The sequence below is a fragment of the Larimichthys crocea genome, chromosome III (assembly GCF_000972845.2).
Source record: "Larimichthys crocea isolate SSNF chromosome III, L_crocea_2.0, whole genome shotgun sequence".
NCBI lineage: Eukaryota > Metazoa > Chordata > Actinopteri > Sciaenidae > Larimichthys > Larimichthys crocea.
The window spans coordinates 46,176,856-46,195,102 of record NC_040013.1 but is presented as its reverse complement, the minus strand read 5'-3'; the positions used below and the strand labels follow the sequence as shown (position 1 = coordinate 46,195,102).

At 40.0% G+C, this 18,247-nt stretch overlaps 1 protein-coding gene across 1 annotated transcript in view; it reads right to left on the bottom strand.

Annotated features, from left to right (window-relative positions):
* Nucleotides 1-16,686, bottom strand: part of LOC104935079 (gamma-aminobutyric acid receptor subunit pi) — a 35,772-nt gene extending 19,086 nt beyond the window's left edge. Inside the window, exon 1 of the mRNA XM_027274362.1 lies at nucleotides 16,618-16,686. Within this exon, the coding sequence (XP_027130163.1) occupies nucleotides 16,618-16,670 (53 nt within the window). The 5' untranslated portion in view covers nucleotides 16,671-16,686. The remainder of the gene's footprint in view (nucleotides 1-16,617) is intronic.
* Nucleotides 16,687-18,247: the final 1,561 nt, after the last annotated feature.

Sequence of the window (18,247 nt, the reverse complement as noted above, 5' to 3'; positions counted from 1 at the left end):
TGGATCAGAGTTCTACTCACGGTCAGTCTAGACTCTGTGTGCTAGTTTACTTTTGCATTGTTAGTTTGTCTGCCTGCCTGCCTACCTGCCTATCGGTAAGTTACACCTGTTTTCCCTGGCAGGGTTATCTGCCTCCCTGTCCATCTCACCTTCTCTGTCCCTCTGCCAAGCCTCCACTTAAATTCCACATGTACTTAATAAAAGACTTGTTTTCACCTCACCTAGGTTCAACCTTTAAAACTGACACAGCAAAATGCACAGTCATCAGATAGAAAATTAAGAAATCAGACTGCCAGTTATTTAATAGTTGCTTTCTTAGAGTTAAAGGATGAATATCAATTTCTTGTCTGTGCATGTATAGAGCAGTAGCCAGGTGATAAGCTTTGCAAAAATACTGGAGTCGAGGGGAAACAGGTAGCCTGTCTGTCTACTAAGGTGAATATGCCTAGTGGTACTAGGGTTGCCACCTTGGATTTGTGGGGGGGGGAAAGGGACCAAATGTTATGCTGGGCCGGGCCATTATTACTAGTTCAGACTGACCAATCAACATGAAATCCGGACATAGGAGACAGATACAAAGTAATGTTAATACATTTATTCATTCAGGGGTCACACACATCTAAACTCAGAGGGTTTGATGATGATGAGTTTAACCCTCTGGGGACTATCCCATTTTTAGCTTGTTTTTACTACTTTAACATTTGGGCTTATAAACAATACTTAATGTATATGGAACACTATGTGTTTGGTATCTATAGATTCAGGAGAACCTAGGGTATCATAAGCAGTCATGTAATGTGCTTATAAGGGAAGCATGAGTGAAAAATCTACAATACATGAAAGAATTTCAAAAACGAAAAGGAAACAAATTTTTTACTCAAAATCACACCTCAAACAGTACTAGTGAAGAGTTTTTGAATGAAAATATTATTTTTCAATCCCTTTGCCTGACAAACATATGCAGTTTTTCCACCAAAATGCAACGAAGAACAATAAAATAATGCCCTTTCATTAAAAAAAAGGTCCCATGTGTTTTTGCCTTGGCATGCCACTTAGCAAAGCAAAGACCCTCCAGAAAGTTGAGGGTAAGCTGTTATTCAATAGAAATACGCTGAACAAAAATATAAACTTTAGTTTTTGCTCTGATTTTTCATTAGCTTAACTCAAAGATCTAAAACATTTTCTATATACACAAAATAACCATTTCTCTCAAATATTGTTCACAAATCTGTGTAAATCTGTGATAGTGAGCACTTCTCCTTTGCCGAGATAATCCGTCCCACCTCACAGGTGTGGCATACCAAGATGCTGATTAGACAGCATGACTATTGCACAGGTGTGCCTTACCCCTAAAATACACTGCATGCGGAACGGCTCCGCTCCGGAACGACAGCGTACTCCGCCGTCCGCCAACTTTGTGATGCGCACAGTTGCGTCTCCGCCGGCCACCGAGCGTCACAAGATCACACAAATTCACGCATAATCGCTCTATATTGCCAGCTGTAGTTTCTTTGACTTCTGTAATGGCATTCCACGCTGCATATTTTTTCTGGTGTCCTTATAAAAAGGATGTGAGGTGTCATAAATGATAGCTTGATTTTGGACCTCCAGAATCAACTTCTCCTCATCCATGGTGTCGACCTGTTGACTTCAGGTCGCCCCCGCCCATTATGACGTGTTCTTGTAATGAAACTCGATCCTGGGTGAACACGGAGTATTTTGTTTTGAAAATCAACCAGGGTTTTATTTTGTAGCAGATTTCCTTCCCAGCACAATCTGCTCTGTGCTGAATTTATGCACCGTGCTCCGGCGTCCGAGAAAAATAGAAGCTTTGCGTATGTGTTGCGGAGGGCGGCCGGTCGCTGCAATCGTTCCGGAGCCATGACACAGCAGGACCAGAGACTGTGTGAGCTGACACATTGACTAAAACTGAAACATATCAGCTCCGTTGCAGTGGCAGAGCCATTCCGCATGCAGTGTATTTTAGGGGTTAATGGCCAACTCACACCGGACGCGGAACGGAAGCGGAACGGCACCGCCGCGGTCACCGTAGCAAATAGAAGCCAGTCTAGTCAATGAGAGCACTCACACCGGGCGCGGATCAGACGCGTCCCAGAAGCGGCTCTCCGCGCCACGGCGCGAGCTTTCCGCAAGATTTCTATTTCTTCCGCGAGCCGCGGCTGAACCTCGTAAATTTCAACAGAGCACTGCGCACCAGACAGGAAACCGGGCCTTGAATCAACGTAATAAACTTCCGCCCCCTTTCAAAATAAAACACAATACTCAGTTCATGTAGCTTTTTACAACTTCACATCAACGTGACGTCATGACCGGTGGCACCAGGTGATCAAAGGGTCTCAACGAGAGACTAATTGTTAAAGTGGAACAACACACAATCATTTATGACACAACAGATGCTTTTAATAATCTCCTCCACGTCGGAGAAGCAAAGTCAGCTGTTTGTTGTTGTTGTTTTTTTTTAATACACTGTTTATCGCGGGGTCTCGGGTATGTCCAGGATTCTCGCATGATCTCGCGTGAATACGGCCGGCTCGCTCCGCTGCCGTTCCGCGGCTGATCCGCGTCCGGTGTGAGTTGACGCCGGGCAAAGTACCGTTCCGCTGCAGTTCCACCTCCCGTGTGAGTCCCGTGTTAGGCTGGCCACAATAAAAGGCCACTCTGACCAGTAGTAAACCAGTCAGTATCTGGTGTGACCACCATTTGCCTCACACAGTGCAACAGATCTCCTCTGCATAGAGTTCAGGTTCAGATCAGGTTGTTGACTGTGGCCCGTGGAATGTTGGTCCACTCCTCTTCAATGGCTGTGCGAAGTTGCTGGATATTGGCAGGAACTGGAACACTGTCGTATACGCCCATCCAGCATCCCAAACATGCTCAGCAGGTGACATGTCCAGTGAGTATGATGGCCATGCAAGAACAGGGATGTTTTCAGCTTCCAGGAATCGTATACAGATTAGGGCTGCCACAAACGATTATTTTGATAGTCGACTAATCACCGATTATTTTTTCGATTAGTCGACTAATCGGATCATACATAAATTGACTGTCCCGGAGAGGGGTGGGCACTTTAAAGCTCGCGGACGGAGCCGTGAGCCACCTTCGCCCCCGATGATAGATTAGATCATTTTGAAGGGTTTTACATCAAACCAAATGCTCTGGTACAGTAGTCAAGTACAACACAGCAAAGTACTACTAAGAAGTTACTTCAAGAAAGTAAAACTGAATACTACACAGTACATACAAACATCTGGCCAGCTGATGTGGTATAGCCATGAGCAAACTCTTGCCACTGTACATACATCCAGTGGTCTATAGGCTATGCTAATATGTCTTTGCTTTGATGTTGGATGTGTGGGTGGAGGAATAGGTTCAGACAGAGCAATACAGGGGTGACAGGGTGGCTTGGAATGAAGGACTCAAACCCTGTGGGGGAATTCGCCTTTTCAGATCCAGTTTCATGACATAGCCTCCCAACAGACGACCCCCCATCCCCCTACTCTTCTTCCCAATCTCCAATGCACACAAGTCACCAGTCCATGCTACACTTGCACATTTCACAACAGATTAATTCAGTTGCACATAACCCCTGCAGAGAGCTGAGTAACACTCTCTGTGGACCCCCTTCTGTCTCTCCTTCTTCCATTCTTCCTCCCACTCAGCAGTATATTCAGCTCCAACACGCTTCTCACTCTTCTTTCATTGATTCATGTCATGCTTCAGTCCCCAAACTCCCTGAGCTGGACTCTCCTCAACTGCAGAGAAATCCCTGCAGCCACTGGCATGCCATGTTGCTCGAGTCTCGACGAGTACAACACATGTGTTCTGTATACACACTGGGAGCAATTTGATTGAATATTCCCCATTCAGGAGCATGTACAAATGAGCTGAGCAGAATGGGATTTGATAAGCTACACTTTTTCATGTTTTGTTCCACATTTCACCAAACAGGCACAGTTTCATGAGGAGAGTTTCCAGATTTATCACTAAAATCAAGACTATATAGGCGCAAATTACCATGTATAGTTTCCCTCCTTTGTCTATCAATCACATTAATAATACAAAGCATTTAATTACATTTGACATGGTAAATGGTACAATTGCTCCTTTTAGTATTGGTTCCAATTATGTCATCATGATTTAAATAAGGTCATGGATAGATGGATGAAGGTTAGTTATTCAACACACCATATTAAATCCTTGGTTGACCTTCAAAGTCAGGCTAAATCATATTCAAATTACAAGTAATGACATTTCCGTCTTAATTTACAGCTCCAGATCTAATGTTAAACCATAGAAATTCATGTTCTCTCTCATTAAAAGGCTGAAATTACACTGCCTCATTCCATGAAGGTTTTAAATACAGAGGACCCTTGTGGTTTGCTTGGTACAGGTCGGATGAGGCCTCCATTGTCTGGTGGCAGGCTGCTGGAGAGAACAGGTAAAACACACAACATTAGCTCAATCCTCAAGGTGTGCTTGAAACATTCGCTCTACACTGGATGTTTCGCCTGTCAGGTGGCATTAAATGTCTTGTTCTTCTAGAGAGAATATTCATTTTTTGCCACTGTGAAATAGGATTTGAGGAAAGTCGCTGCTGCTCTCATATACAGAGATTATTCTCTCGCTCATCAGGGACTTTCGAGGCTTCCTCAGACCCCTCATGCTCTGAGATGTAAAAGCAAGCAACCAGGCACCACGAAGAAAGTCCTCCCAAGTTCATGTCAAAGCCTTTTGTGGATAGAAGCAGCTGTTTCTCCCCTTCATGCTATCCCAGGCAGCTCCCTAAGCCCCTCCACATACATAGGAGAATAGAACATTTACTGTCTTTATAAGCCTGCTGAAGTCTGAGGGAAAAAAAAGTGAGTTGTGACACAAGGAAACGTGTGACTTTATTTCAGGCAAATCAGCAAGAGCAGATGTTACATGTGCACTTTCGGCTACTTTAGACTTCTCACTAGCATCAAACCCTAAAACAGAAGCCTGCTGTAGAATCGTCTTTGCAAGCTGACTGTAATTAACCAGCAGAACAAAAAACGGATCAACTGTACTATCATTTTGCAAGGCTTCATATGTCATACAACAATATTGCTGGTTTGCTTTAATGGTAAAATAGAATGTATTAATCATTACAGTTATAGTTATGTATATCTCATTCCACTCGTTTTCATTAATAATACATGCAGGCCAGGAGAACTTTCTCTGATTAAGGAACAGGAGTGAGATCTGTCAATGAAGTGCTCTGCCACATCACCCCCAGCCAGTTAAACTGAAGCATTCCTCACTTTGCACTATCAACTTGTCATGCCCTCTTATATCCGGGCAGCTTTCAATCAATTACAGCACTGCCACAATCAGAAATGAACCAGCATCCCAAATCATACAGTAAATTAACTGGATTATTCATGTGAGCTTTATAGCATGTTCGTGTGTTAACTGTGTTAAAGTTCATCAACTGCTGTTTCTATACTAGGTTGCTATCTAGAGGCCATTTGTCATTCAGGAACTGCTAACAGCAAAGTTGTTAAAGTGTATTTTGATGCAAACTTGTTGTCTAATCAAACTGCATCTTCACAAAAGAGAAAATACTCATTCAAAATGACAAAAGACACATATGGGTGCCTAAACAATAAGCTGTGCATGATTTGACAAGTGGGATTCACCAAAATGTTCTTATTCTTCAGTGCGTTTTTCAGAGTGATTAAACACATGCTCTTCTGAACCCGCTGTGAGACAAATCCAGCAGGCTGTCTGGAGCCCTTATGGTCTGCTTTCAGTCTGATGTTTTATAGATCTGCACTCATGCACACTCTCTTTACGCAGTTATAGCCAGATAGCAGTCAATCAGCCGTGAGTAATAAATGGAACGTGTGCACATTGCCCTGGGTGGACTCCTCTGGTGCGATGCGGTTGAGCAGGTCCTTTACTTCTTCCTCTTAATTGTAAAGAAAATTTTACCCATATCTTCAAGATGATGCAAATTCATCTGACTGCAAAACAGTGATGCAAATTTGAATGGTAAATAGTTTAACTGACATAAAGTCATACAATATATATAGGTACAGAATCGTGTTGACAAATGCTGTGTAAAAACTGACTGAGCTCATCCCTTACTGAATTTCATCTGTTTTAATTGGACAAAGTGTCTTTTTGACCGGTGGATGTCTTTGAGAAGACATGAAAAAGATTTTGTGTGTAGCCAAGCATTTTATCCCACAAGTCCCACATTCTCATTTAGGTGGAGGAAAAGGAGGAAAGTCTGAATACATGCGTGTATCAGTGCCAGCACATCCACCAGACAACACCGATTCAGGGCAAAAAACTACAAGTAAGCAACAACACTGCCTGTGCAAATAAAGTTTCTCCTACTGCTGTGTCTGCAGCGGTTGGTCAGTTGGTCAAGTCCACCACTTTGGTCCAAACTGAAACACCAACACGTGAATGTTTTTACTTATTCTGCGAAATATCTCAGCGTACATGGATTTCCACAAAATGTGGTATGAACATTAATGGTTCCCTGACAATAGCAACATTTCAAATTGCAGTACACATGCAGTAAAAATTTGAACTGGATTTTCTAAATATCTGCAAAAGAAATTGTTAATTTATGTGCATTTCAATCCACTATGCAAATATTAGGAGTCAGTTGTTCTAGATGAACTGTTGGATGCCATTAACTTTTGCCAGAGGGCCAGTTAAACACAAAAACACAATGGAGATATGGAATTTCTGTTTGTTTCATTAGTTTGAGGAAGGTTAGTCTCCTCATTGTGCCACACAGCTCTGATGTTTCAGTCTCTTCAGTTGAAGCAGTGCATGTATAAGTCTTATTGACTTAAAGTTTTTTTGACTTCTGAAACTTCTCTTAATCTATCCTAATTACTCTAACTTGCTCTAACACCACCAGCAGGTTCACATTTGTGGTTTTGTAACAGCAACTTCTGGACACATTTATGTTCCCCGTGTAATTATTTTGTTGATTCCCTGACCTGTCACCCAGTGCTACCATCAGGTCAAATACCTGCATAACTAATGACTTTTCCATTAGCCGCCTGTTTGTCAGAACATAGTAAGGTGTCCCAGATGCTGCGTGGATTGTCATCCAACATGATACACTAACAAAACATGCAAGCAATGCACCTGATGTTCAGCTGTGTTCTTAACAGTTAACATCTGTCGGCTCAGACCATTACTGGGCTCATATATTGTGTAGTCTGATCTGCCTGATTCATTAGAATAAACGTTTGTTGTTTGTATTCTCTCATAACTACATGTTCTGTTTAAATCAGTAAGAAACAATGTAAGAGAAAGTACAGGGCTAACAAGTAGGTAGTTTTGGAATAAAGACAAAGTTCAGGATGAGGAGTCCTAATTATGAATGCACAACAAATAATATATGAATGTAACATGATCAAAGGGACAGTAGTGCAGAACAAACCAGTGATATATCAAATGAGGTTTAAAAGTCATGGAATGCTTGAATTTATACTAAAGACCTTGAAAACAAATGTTATTGAACCGATTTGCAGAATGTGGAATTTAATATTTTGCTGAAAGAATATAAATCAAATGAAGTGAATAATTTCACTGAAGCTTAATGTGTGTTGACAGAAACTGTGGACCATCCTTCCAAGACTGTAATCAACAAATTGAATTTCCATTAAGGAAAATCATCAAATATACATTTTATGCCTCTGTGGGTAATCTATAAGTAGTCCTTGCATATTTTTTTTTTCTGTTCATTACAGAGTTAAGCCACTACTGAGGGGAAAAAAACTAATTAGTTATGAAGAAAGATTTAACCATCCAGAAAAATCCTATCAGGAAGATAATTAACTGTGTTTTCTTTTCAAGGCCAGATAAAACAGTAGAGTAGCAGAGTAGCAAGCATGTTAACGGATGCCTCCAAATGTGTCCACACATATCATAACTGAAGGAAGAGTCGTGCCAATGAATGCCGAATTCAGAACCACCATGCATTAAACAATATTGCAGTACTGACAACAGTGTGTGAGCCAGGAATAGTGAGGTTTCATCTAATAATTTTATTCTAACTTAAAAAAAAAACTATAGATCTGAATGTTTAATGCCGGCATTGGGATATGTGTTTGGCTATGGATAAATATTAAAAACAGGCAGCGAATAAGAGCTGCTGTGCCACAATTTCGATGCATAACACGTCTGCACCTCACCGCAGACTGAGCCAAAGACTGAGCAGACAAAGGTGTATTTTTAAGCTCATGAGTGTGTTACAGGGCTGTAATCATTATCATCAAGCCAGTGACACCTGAAGATCAACCACACACTGATGTTTAAAGATCCCTACAGTTGTCCAGGTTACACCTACCGCCCCCAACCCACAAATTAAAGGCTGTCAGATTGAGCTGCTCCTGACAAAGAACATAAGGGTGGAAAATAGTTATGTTATGGTCTTTGTCAGCACATAACGGTGGAGAACAGTTGGTAGCCATTTTGCCACAATCAGTATTTAACAAACTTGAAAATTAGTACCCCAGGGTAACTCAGGGTTAGTCAAGCAGAATTTGAACAATTTTAACAGAGTTTAAAGATTTTTATGAGCTGCGCATTAGAATAGGTATGGAGAATGAGAACAGCTACAGGGCAAGTCTATAATAAAAGTCTAATAATATTTTTAAAAACCTACTATCATTGTGCAGCTTCATACCTATAAACATATATTGAAAGTAGACCATCAGTTATCCACATAACCTGCTTTATTGTTATTACGGAGGAGGATCATCACAGTTTGTCTTAATACTGCACAAAGAACACACTCAGCTAACTGAAGCATTTATATAACACACTTTGAAGCGAGGACATTGGCTCGAAAGCTGAAACAAGAGCTCAGTGACAATATATTACAAGAGTAATCCTTCACTCCGAACACACTGAAGAGCACACTGTACCATTTGATTCTGGTGAATGAGCTGCAATCTGTGGATCATTAGGATCACATCTGATGTTGTCAGTTTTCCTTTTAAAGGGCAAGTGCATTTATCAAAACATTTACAACCAACAAACACTGAGGTTATTCCTGCTATCTGATCTGGAAAACATAGATTTTCTACATGGAGGCTCATCTTTCTGGCTCATTTGTTGTTGCGACAACAAATCAGCCAATGCAGAAGTTAGTAGGAATAGACAGTGTTGAAGTTAGGACCACCTCAACCAAGACCAGATCGTGACCAAGACTAGAGTGTATTGAGACCAAGACAAATCCAAGACTTCAAGAAGGTCAGACCAAGTCACGCCCAAGGCCACTTTAGTAGCTAATATGTAACTAGCATTTGGCAAATCTCTTTAGGCATGTTGTTTCTTCTTTTGGATGCTGTTTTGCAGATTACCTATTTATGGTTTAGGAAGCCAAATTTGATTACAGAATATTTGGCTGAAATCTCCTCCCGGGCAGCCACAGCTTCTTCTCCTGTCTTCCTCATTCACTTTCTTAAGTGTGTCTGAAGGGGACCAGGGAGGGGTGGCAGCCTTTTTCATTAGAATTGAGTCATGTCCTTGGTTGCATTTGAAGAAGGAAGTTTAACATCCAATCCCAATAATTATGTTAACAAATGGATCAGACAGTTACACAGGCAGTCGTGGTCTTGACTAGTCTTGAAATAAAGTCCTCTTTGTCTGAGATTAAGACAAGGCCAAGTGAAAAGAAACCTTGGGACCAAAACCTATACTGTATAGAACAAGGAATAGAAACCTGCAGAATGCAGACACTAGGGGAGATAAAAATTTAATCAACTTGTGGAGGATAATTTAAAGTTGTCCATCCTCAGTTGTTACCTCTGGCTTGCTAATATTCACCAATGAGAAGTGTGGTACTTCTGGAGATGGGACTTCTGGAGTGTTGGGGTTAATGTTAGGCTAGCTGCTATTGGTCAGTAAACTCTACTAAACTATAGTCTGGCTGCATGGTATACCATAAGTCTTGTTTTCTTTTTCTGTTACAGTTGACATGTAATTTCATATATTTAATGTTGAATGAAAAGTGACTCTAAGCGGTCAAGCAGTAAGAAAAATCTTTTGAAGGTTCTCAGCTTGAACTTACTGCACCATTGGGTGATTCAATTACACTGTTATTCTTGAACTCAATGGTGGGTCATCAGGCAGTGAAGCCTGTAAAGTGAATATGGTGCATGAGACAGACAAAAAAAAGCATTTTACCCTTGAAAGAGCTTCTGTTGTTGATGGAGATACAAAGTAACCCGCTATGATCTTGAGTTTAGAGTCCCTGTCTGGTGTGATAAGCTATCAACACCAGTAACATTCCTCTATACTTCGTTTTTAAATCCTCTTTTTTTACGAGCTCTGAGATTTTAGGAGCTCAAAGGAAGTCCAAAATAAGATCTTGGCTAGTATTAATTAAAGTGACACTACTCTTATCCATGGATACAGCTTTGGCTCAACTACTGTACATACAGGTTTGGTTCTTTAAATGTCCCATTTGATACTGAATTGCTTATCTAAACTGAAAATTCAATCTCTGGAATGTGACACTGGAATGGTGGCAGGCTATAAGTAACACCTTAGTTTTTTTCATTTAATGCTGTCTGAGAGATGGAGTGCTGACCTTTTCGTTTTATATGTCAGAGATGAAGGTTTCTAACCACAAGACTGAGCCAGCCAAGTAAATGTAGGAACTTTTAGGAGATTTTTACCCTTTCCTACGGTTAGGTACTGTCCATGAGGCCAGATAATCTTAATTCATATGTCAAGTCATAATTCCACATTTTGTCTTTAATAAATGTGAATGATAATTCTGAATCTCAAAATAGGACTTCATGGGAAAAGCATGTCCGCCGCATATTTTTAATGGACCACCGCTTTAGAAAAACATTTTTAGGATCTACAGTAATGTTCTGTCAAACTATTTCTTTTTTTTTTATTCCTGTCACAGTGTTCATTGCTCCAATGACATACTGTCAATGTGGTCTCTATAGCTAATTTCCCCATTCATGACTGTAAAAGAACAGATTAATTTGTATCGTTTAAATTAAACAAGGGCTTAAAGTTATGTTTAATTCCATAAAGACCGTAGCCACATTGAGTGACAGGTGGGTGGTTTTAGTATCCAGGTCTATTTCCCTATTTATTTTGTTTTATTAGTCCCACCTCAGCTCCACCCATACTGTATGCCTAACCCTAACCCATATAGAAAGTTTAGTGAAACCAGTAATATAGGAATATATAAATGTTTTTTGTAGGAGGCCAAATTATGCTTTTTAATCTTCACTGCAAATATTTTATTGAGATTTAGAAACAAAGTAAAAAGTTAAGTTTATGCAACTAAAACACTTGGTTAAGGTTTGCATTTCTGTAATCAAACACAGGACTCCCACAAGAAAGTTGGACACTGAGGTGCTGAATTGTCCAATATGAACATAATTCCTGGGGATACTGGAATGGACAAGAAACCAGTGGCCAAGAGGGAATGTCAGTAACAGGATTAGCAGAACAAATCTGTCACATTGGTTATCTGCAGCAGCAAGTAAAATCAACTCCTCATGTAAATTTAATCAATCACTTATTGAAACTCCAAACTCAGAATAATGGAAGAGGAACTAAATTAAGTCTCTAATTTGTCAAAAGGATCTCTGTCCCTTGGGAAAGTTCCCGCTGTGGAAATGCCCAAGAAAATATGTTTTTTTTTTTGTTTTTTTTAACTACCACAGATCATGAGTATCGTTCCCCAGCAATCTGTTATGAGCTGATGACACGCTGTTCACACAGAAATAAAGAAGCCAGTAAGTATGCAGCACTGTGGTTTGTAAAAGTTAAACACTATAAAAACACAATAATGAGGTCTAGAGCGAGAAAATTTCTTGCTGCGGGAAAATATAAGTGACACTGGTATCATGACTAACTGCTGTGAAAATGGAAATGGCAGAGAAACCCAACAGAGGGAACATATTTTTCCAGGGGACCTACAATTAAACCTAATTATCATGAAAAACTGTTTTTCAGTTGGCTTTGCTGCAGAAAATAATACATGATGGGTTTGAAATAGGCGAGACAAGGCAATTACTAACATGCGCTTTAGTAAAGCGAAAGGCAATCTTGTGAAATTAAAAAGAATCTCAATCTCAGTCTCAATATTTGACTCTGAGGAAATGAGGCAGCATCATTTCAAAGCAAAGTCAAAGCAGCTTAAGGTCCCATGTGTAACAGTCAGGGGGATCTATTGGCAGACTATGGAATAAAATAAACAGAATATTCATAAGTATGTTTTCATCAGTGTATAATCGCTTGGAAATAAAAAATAATGTTTTGGTTATTTTAGAATGAGCCCTTCTTATCTAGGACCATGTCCTATCCCACCGACTCCACCATGTTGGATGTCTCTACTATAGCCCAGAACAGACAAACCAAACACTGGCTCTAGACTCTAGACAAATCTCGCAGCCACCATATTGCCACATGCTTGGAAAGGGAGGTTGAGGTGAAAAGATACTCGATTGGGTGCAGTTTGCAACTTCACTACTAGATGGCACTAAATCTTCTGGACCTTTAAAGTATTATTTATATGCTTTGACCAAGATAGTTTACCTGAGATGGACCAACAAAAGTTTACATCACTTCAGGGGTTCAGAACCACGTGCAAAACTTGACAATTTAACAATGCAGTCTGGTATCCAATGAAATGAAAAAACTGCCATAACCTGCCATAAGCTGTAAATAGAAAGTTCCTCAGCTGAGCTGGGCCGTGGCATCAGCTCTAAAATGTTGGTGGTGTTATATTTTGGTAACCCTTGACAAGTGGCATCAGGGAGCAGCCTCAAGCATTAACTTGTCAGAAGCAATAAAATTGAAGCTCACTCTTCCAAATCAATGTGCCACAGCACTTGTTGGAGTCCAATCTCAGTTTTTTATTTGGTCTCCAGGTGGCTCACAGTGCAACACAACTTGCAGAGAGATTGTCTGTCTATTAATTATTAATCAAAATGATAAACTTTATTAAAGTTTCCTTTTAATCCTAAGAACTCCTCACATAGTCATTTTGATAAGAGACATTAAAAATGCTATTAATTTCTTTCTCTTTCTTTCATTCTCATTCTTTTTATATATGCACTCAGTACAATATTTTATCATGCCAATTATTTCTCCTCATGTACCACTGAAATTTCTTTTGAGGTGTCACATTTGAGACGATCGAGGCATGCCATTATCTGAGCATAAGGGTACACTCATCTCTCTCCAGCAGCAATCAATAAAAAGGCTGACATATAATTGATTTCTATACAGGAGTAAGTCATGTCTCTCAAACAGACACATGAAAAGAATAGTGTAAGCCTTTAATCTGCCTATAATAGCCTTCAGTAAAATTTTATCCATGCTTTTTGTAACCAGAGCTGCTCATCGGGCTCTATACACAGTATTATGGTTCTACTTTATATTATTTAGCTTCTATTGAGAGAGATTAAATGAGAAATCACGTCTGACTGCTTTGATGCTGCAGCTTTGGTTTGCAAATGTGGGCTGCTAAAATACACAGTTGCATTTGGTGATATCATAAAATTATCCTTTCTACCCTGAGGCTGTTTTAACAAAGATATTCTCAGTTGATCAAATAATTGTGAAACAAAGGAGGGCTACATAGACTACATCCTCAAGATGATCTTTTGACTATATTGTTGTTGTTTACCAATAAGGCTAAACCCAATGGTTATTGTTTGAACCAATCTTAGCAAATGCAACGGCCTTGTGGCAGTTATGTGCATTGTGCAATACACTATTAGTGTTCGATCCTACAAAGTACTGCTATGATGCGGCTGCTGAAGCTGATCACAGCTGTTCTAGACAATGTTTGTGATTCCACCAGAATAACCTGAATTATGACTACACTCATGAACACATGTAATGCTTTATAATGCATTATATCAACAGGCATAAAAAAACATTATAGATGTGACTTAAATTATAAATTCAGCTGTCAAATTACTGTCTCATTATTATCAAAGTATCAGCTATGTACTTCACTTTACTTAGCTCGTACAATGATAACGTATGAAACTGCACAGACTATTATAGCAGTCTATAGTTGTTTGTTGTGATATGTATAGGTAAGTATAGGAAGTCATAATGTCTTATAAGCCCCACCGGACAAGAGCATCCATGAAATTATACAATAATCTAAGACACATCTATAATGTTTCATGACTTTCGGCTCTCTTGCAAATACACCAGCCACAATTTGATCATAGTTAAATTTATGAGCTGCATCATTTCCATGTTTAGTCAACGATCAGTAAATACTTTATATGTCAGCCACAGTGCCTGACTGCCTCTGATGACAAATTCATTTCTTTTGTTTAAAGCAACTGCTTTTTTTATTTTCACAGTAACAAGCTCAGCTATGATCCTCAGCATCTACTATAGAATATCTTTCTGTATTCCTTTCTGTAATGTTCCAGTGCTGTCAGTGCTTTCAATGAGGGAGCCACAGGAAAATGAGAGCAGGAAGTTATCTGAGGCTGGATTGACACTGAAGAACTTGCCAACATGTCATTACGGAATTGAGCTGGTATGAAGCAAAACCTCAGTCTTTCCACAGAGTTCATTGTCCCTACTAGCTGTTTCTGCTAGATGAATACGAGGCCCTCATAACCCTTTATGAGCTTAGGTTGCTTGACCTGTAATGACGTACTGGTTTGCTGTAATGTGAGGTGAGGGTCCTGGCAGTTTCAGCATTGTCAAGGTCATAGGTGGGTCAATAATGTGACCATATATGTGGGGAAAGTGGTTGTAGTGCATTTGTATTCGACTGGCAGAGGGCAAGCAATCTTTCCCAATCACTAAAGCTATCAAGGCTCCTGAGCCAGGCACCTCATGCTGACAGGGTTCACTGATATGCTTTCAGCCATGGTGAATCAACTTTCCAGGATCTTCTTAATGCACAGTGTCATGGAGGTCATAGTAATTACATATCGATTTGTCTGCAATCCATTGTTTCCAGATTACTAAATAAAATCTAAATAAATAAACAAAAAAAAACAAGATTTTTTTCAAAAGGGCTTCTTTTCTGTTCTGTTTTCCAGTTACAAGCAGGATCACAAACCAAAGAGGCTAAGCTTAGCAAGGTAAGCTAGACCAGGGATTTTCTTTTTATTTAAAATAGGAGTCAAATAACCTCAAAGATCTGCACAAAGGGTCAGTCCACCAAGGGTTAGTCTATAGAGACTACCAACACAACATTTTTATATTTTATGACTGTATCTTGTAAAGTTCTTGTGAATAAAGCTTTTTGTGGGTCTAAAATGGAGGGAAAACCTACCCTAACCCTACCTGCATGAACAGGTTTTGAGCAAGACTATCTACAGCCATGCTAGAGGCTCTGTGGGGCTGCACTTGTGCTAAATGGTAATGTCAACATGCTGATGTGCTCACAATGAAAATACTAACATGCTGAAGCTTGACAGGTATGTTTAGCACATTCACATTTTAGTTTAGCAAGTAGAGCTGAGGCTGATGAGATTCGTTTCTCAAGTATTTAGTCACAAACCAATATGTTAGAAAACAAAAAAAATGACCTGATGATGGCACTAAAGGAAAGAGAACAGATCAAAGGACTCAGTTAGAACAATTCATGCAATGGAGATGTGTATTGCTTCAGCCCAGACCAAAGCGGTGGGCAAACCAACCACTTGAAGTGCTACTAACATAAAGAAAGAAAAGGAAAGAGACATAATCAAAAAAGGAACTGAGGAGGAAACTGAAGACACTCAGACCCAGTCTGAGTAGACCCAGGTATAGTTCCGCCCAATCCAGAATTCGCCAAACAGACCTAAATACAGAGAGGACCCCATCACTAGCAGCAAAATGATAAGGAACTGAGGTCAAAAAGAGCAGTAATACCTGTCATTTGTCTTGCCCTTAACATTTTTTACTTTCTGTCTCACATCAAAAGACATATTTTTCTCTGGCAAAGAAAGAAGTCACAGATTCATGAAATGTATTAATTTCATGTTTGCACTCTCAAAGTCGTTCACACTAAAAGCAGATGCATGGTATAGTAGCAGGCGACCTGCTATAGCACATTAATCCCAGAGCTGATTGTGCAAAGAAGTGCTTCACTATACAGAGAATATCTTATAGCAGAATTCAGCTAGACCCAGAGGGTTTGCCTTATCTGAAATGTGCAAAGTGCATTCTGTGCTTTGAAAATAGACTGCATGAGAAGAAGAGGCTTCTCTTCACGGTAACAGACAATATATGCACCGAAACACCCCATCACTCTCTCCATATGACCTCTGCAGGGATTATAACACCAGTTGTATGCAATGACTGATACATGTGATGCTGGATACTACCTCATCAGTTCTGCTCAGCAGCATCGTGAATGTGGCAATGGGATTTCAATGCTTCTTGCCTGATGCACAGGGAGCTGTTATTGAGTATCAATGGTTCAGAGAAAATCACACATCTGAGTGACTCTATCTTCTCCTCAGCCCGCCACATACAAACGTTGCTACAAATTAGAATCTGACATGACTTGATTATGCCTCCTGCCTGTTAAGATAGCTTTGTGGCTGCAGATCCCAACGGGTGTATTTCTCCCTCTGTAAACAGCCTCACCTGCTAATGAGAAGGATGGTGAACACAGTTCCTCCAGATACAGAGAAAGCCATCGCTGCCAAAGGACTGAAGACGCCAGGTAGAGTTTATCTGTAATAAAAAAGCACACAAAGAACAAGAAGATGCAATTTAGAGGGATGTAAGTGATGATAGTAGATTCGAAAAATATGGATTTTATTCCCATTTAAACCAAAACTATCTGATGCACATTAGCAAGGATACAATGCAGCACTTGTGTTGATCCTGTGACTCATACATCTTCCTTTTTCAGGAGCAGTTTTCCAACAGAATTGGCTGGCACACATCCCAGATGATCCTATTTTTAATGTTTCCAGTCTACTTTTTTTTACTGACATGATATCTATCACCCAGGTAACAGTGGTTTTCCAGTACCACTTATGAAAAGTGGTGAATGTTTCACAAACTCTGTCTCCTAGAACTTTATTTATTTGTTTATTGCTATTACTTTCATAATTACATTGTGCTGACAAATGTAATCGTATCCTGGATGTTTAGATACAACATTTCTTTGCCAATGATTGTACCAGTCTTTGTACCTATGAGCTGCTCAACCAGATCATCCTACCCAAGCATAAAGCTCGCAGGCTTTACAGTTTGTGATAAATCTAAGGGAAGCATGGTAAGCTGTGTCAATCGAATGCTATGCCTGAGCAGGAGTACACATGTATAAGAGATCCCCATAATCTAATATTGGTTTAAAAAATGTGGCAGTAACAAGTCTCTTTTGTACATTAAAATATAAACTTAACTTAATACTTTTTTTTTCACCCAACACTGTACATGTGTCTTAAATGTAAAGCAATCATCAATCAGAATTCCCAGGTATTTATAGAGGTTAACCCCTTCAAAAACCTGTCCTTCAAGAGTGACCACTTGAGGGATATTCTTGGCATTAGGAAATAACATGATCTTGGTTTTATCATCACTGACAACAAGTTTCAGTTGAGACAAGGTGTTCTGTACAGCACTAAGAGCATTTTGCAAGTGGTCAACCTCTTTAGCAAAGATTAACACACTACAGTAAATAACCATATCATCGGCATACAAATGAAACTGAGCACCTGTCACATCTGTCACATTTGTGGTTAGGTTTAGGGCTCAGTATGGGGGTTTGGGGGGATTTCTGTATCAGTGTCAATGCCCTAACATAATACACAGGGTCGGTCTTAGCTATGGGCAATGTGGGCGACCGCCCAGGGCGCAGTCTCCGTGAGGGGCGCACGAGCGCCCGAAAAAGAAAAAAACCTTGCCAATTTTCTATACCGTTCATCAAGTTAGCAGAGCGGGCGCCCCCGGGAGCAGGGGGTGGGTTCGCCCAGGGCGCAAATGTGGCCAGGACTGGCGCTGATAATACAGCAGTAATGCTGTAGTCATTACGTGTGTATAAAGTTTTCCAAGAGAACCTATTTTATCAGTGAACATTTAACATTATGTTAATAGAAAATGTAATTAGGTCAACATTACACTTCACTCAAAATGTATTTGGTGTTGCAGATTGGATGTCAAATGTAATTTCTAGAAGACAGGGCTGCTTTCACAGTCTCTCTTACAGACACTGAAATGTAGGACAATTTTTCTAGACGTATTTCTAAATCACAGTGAGCAGCAC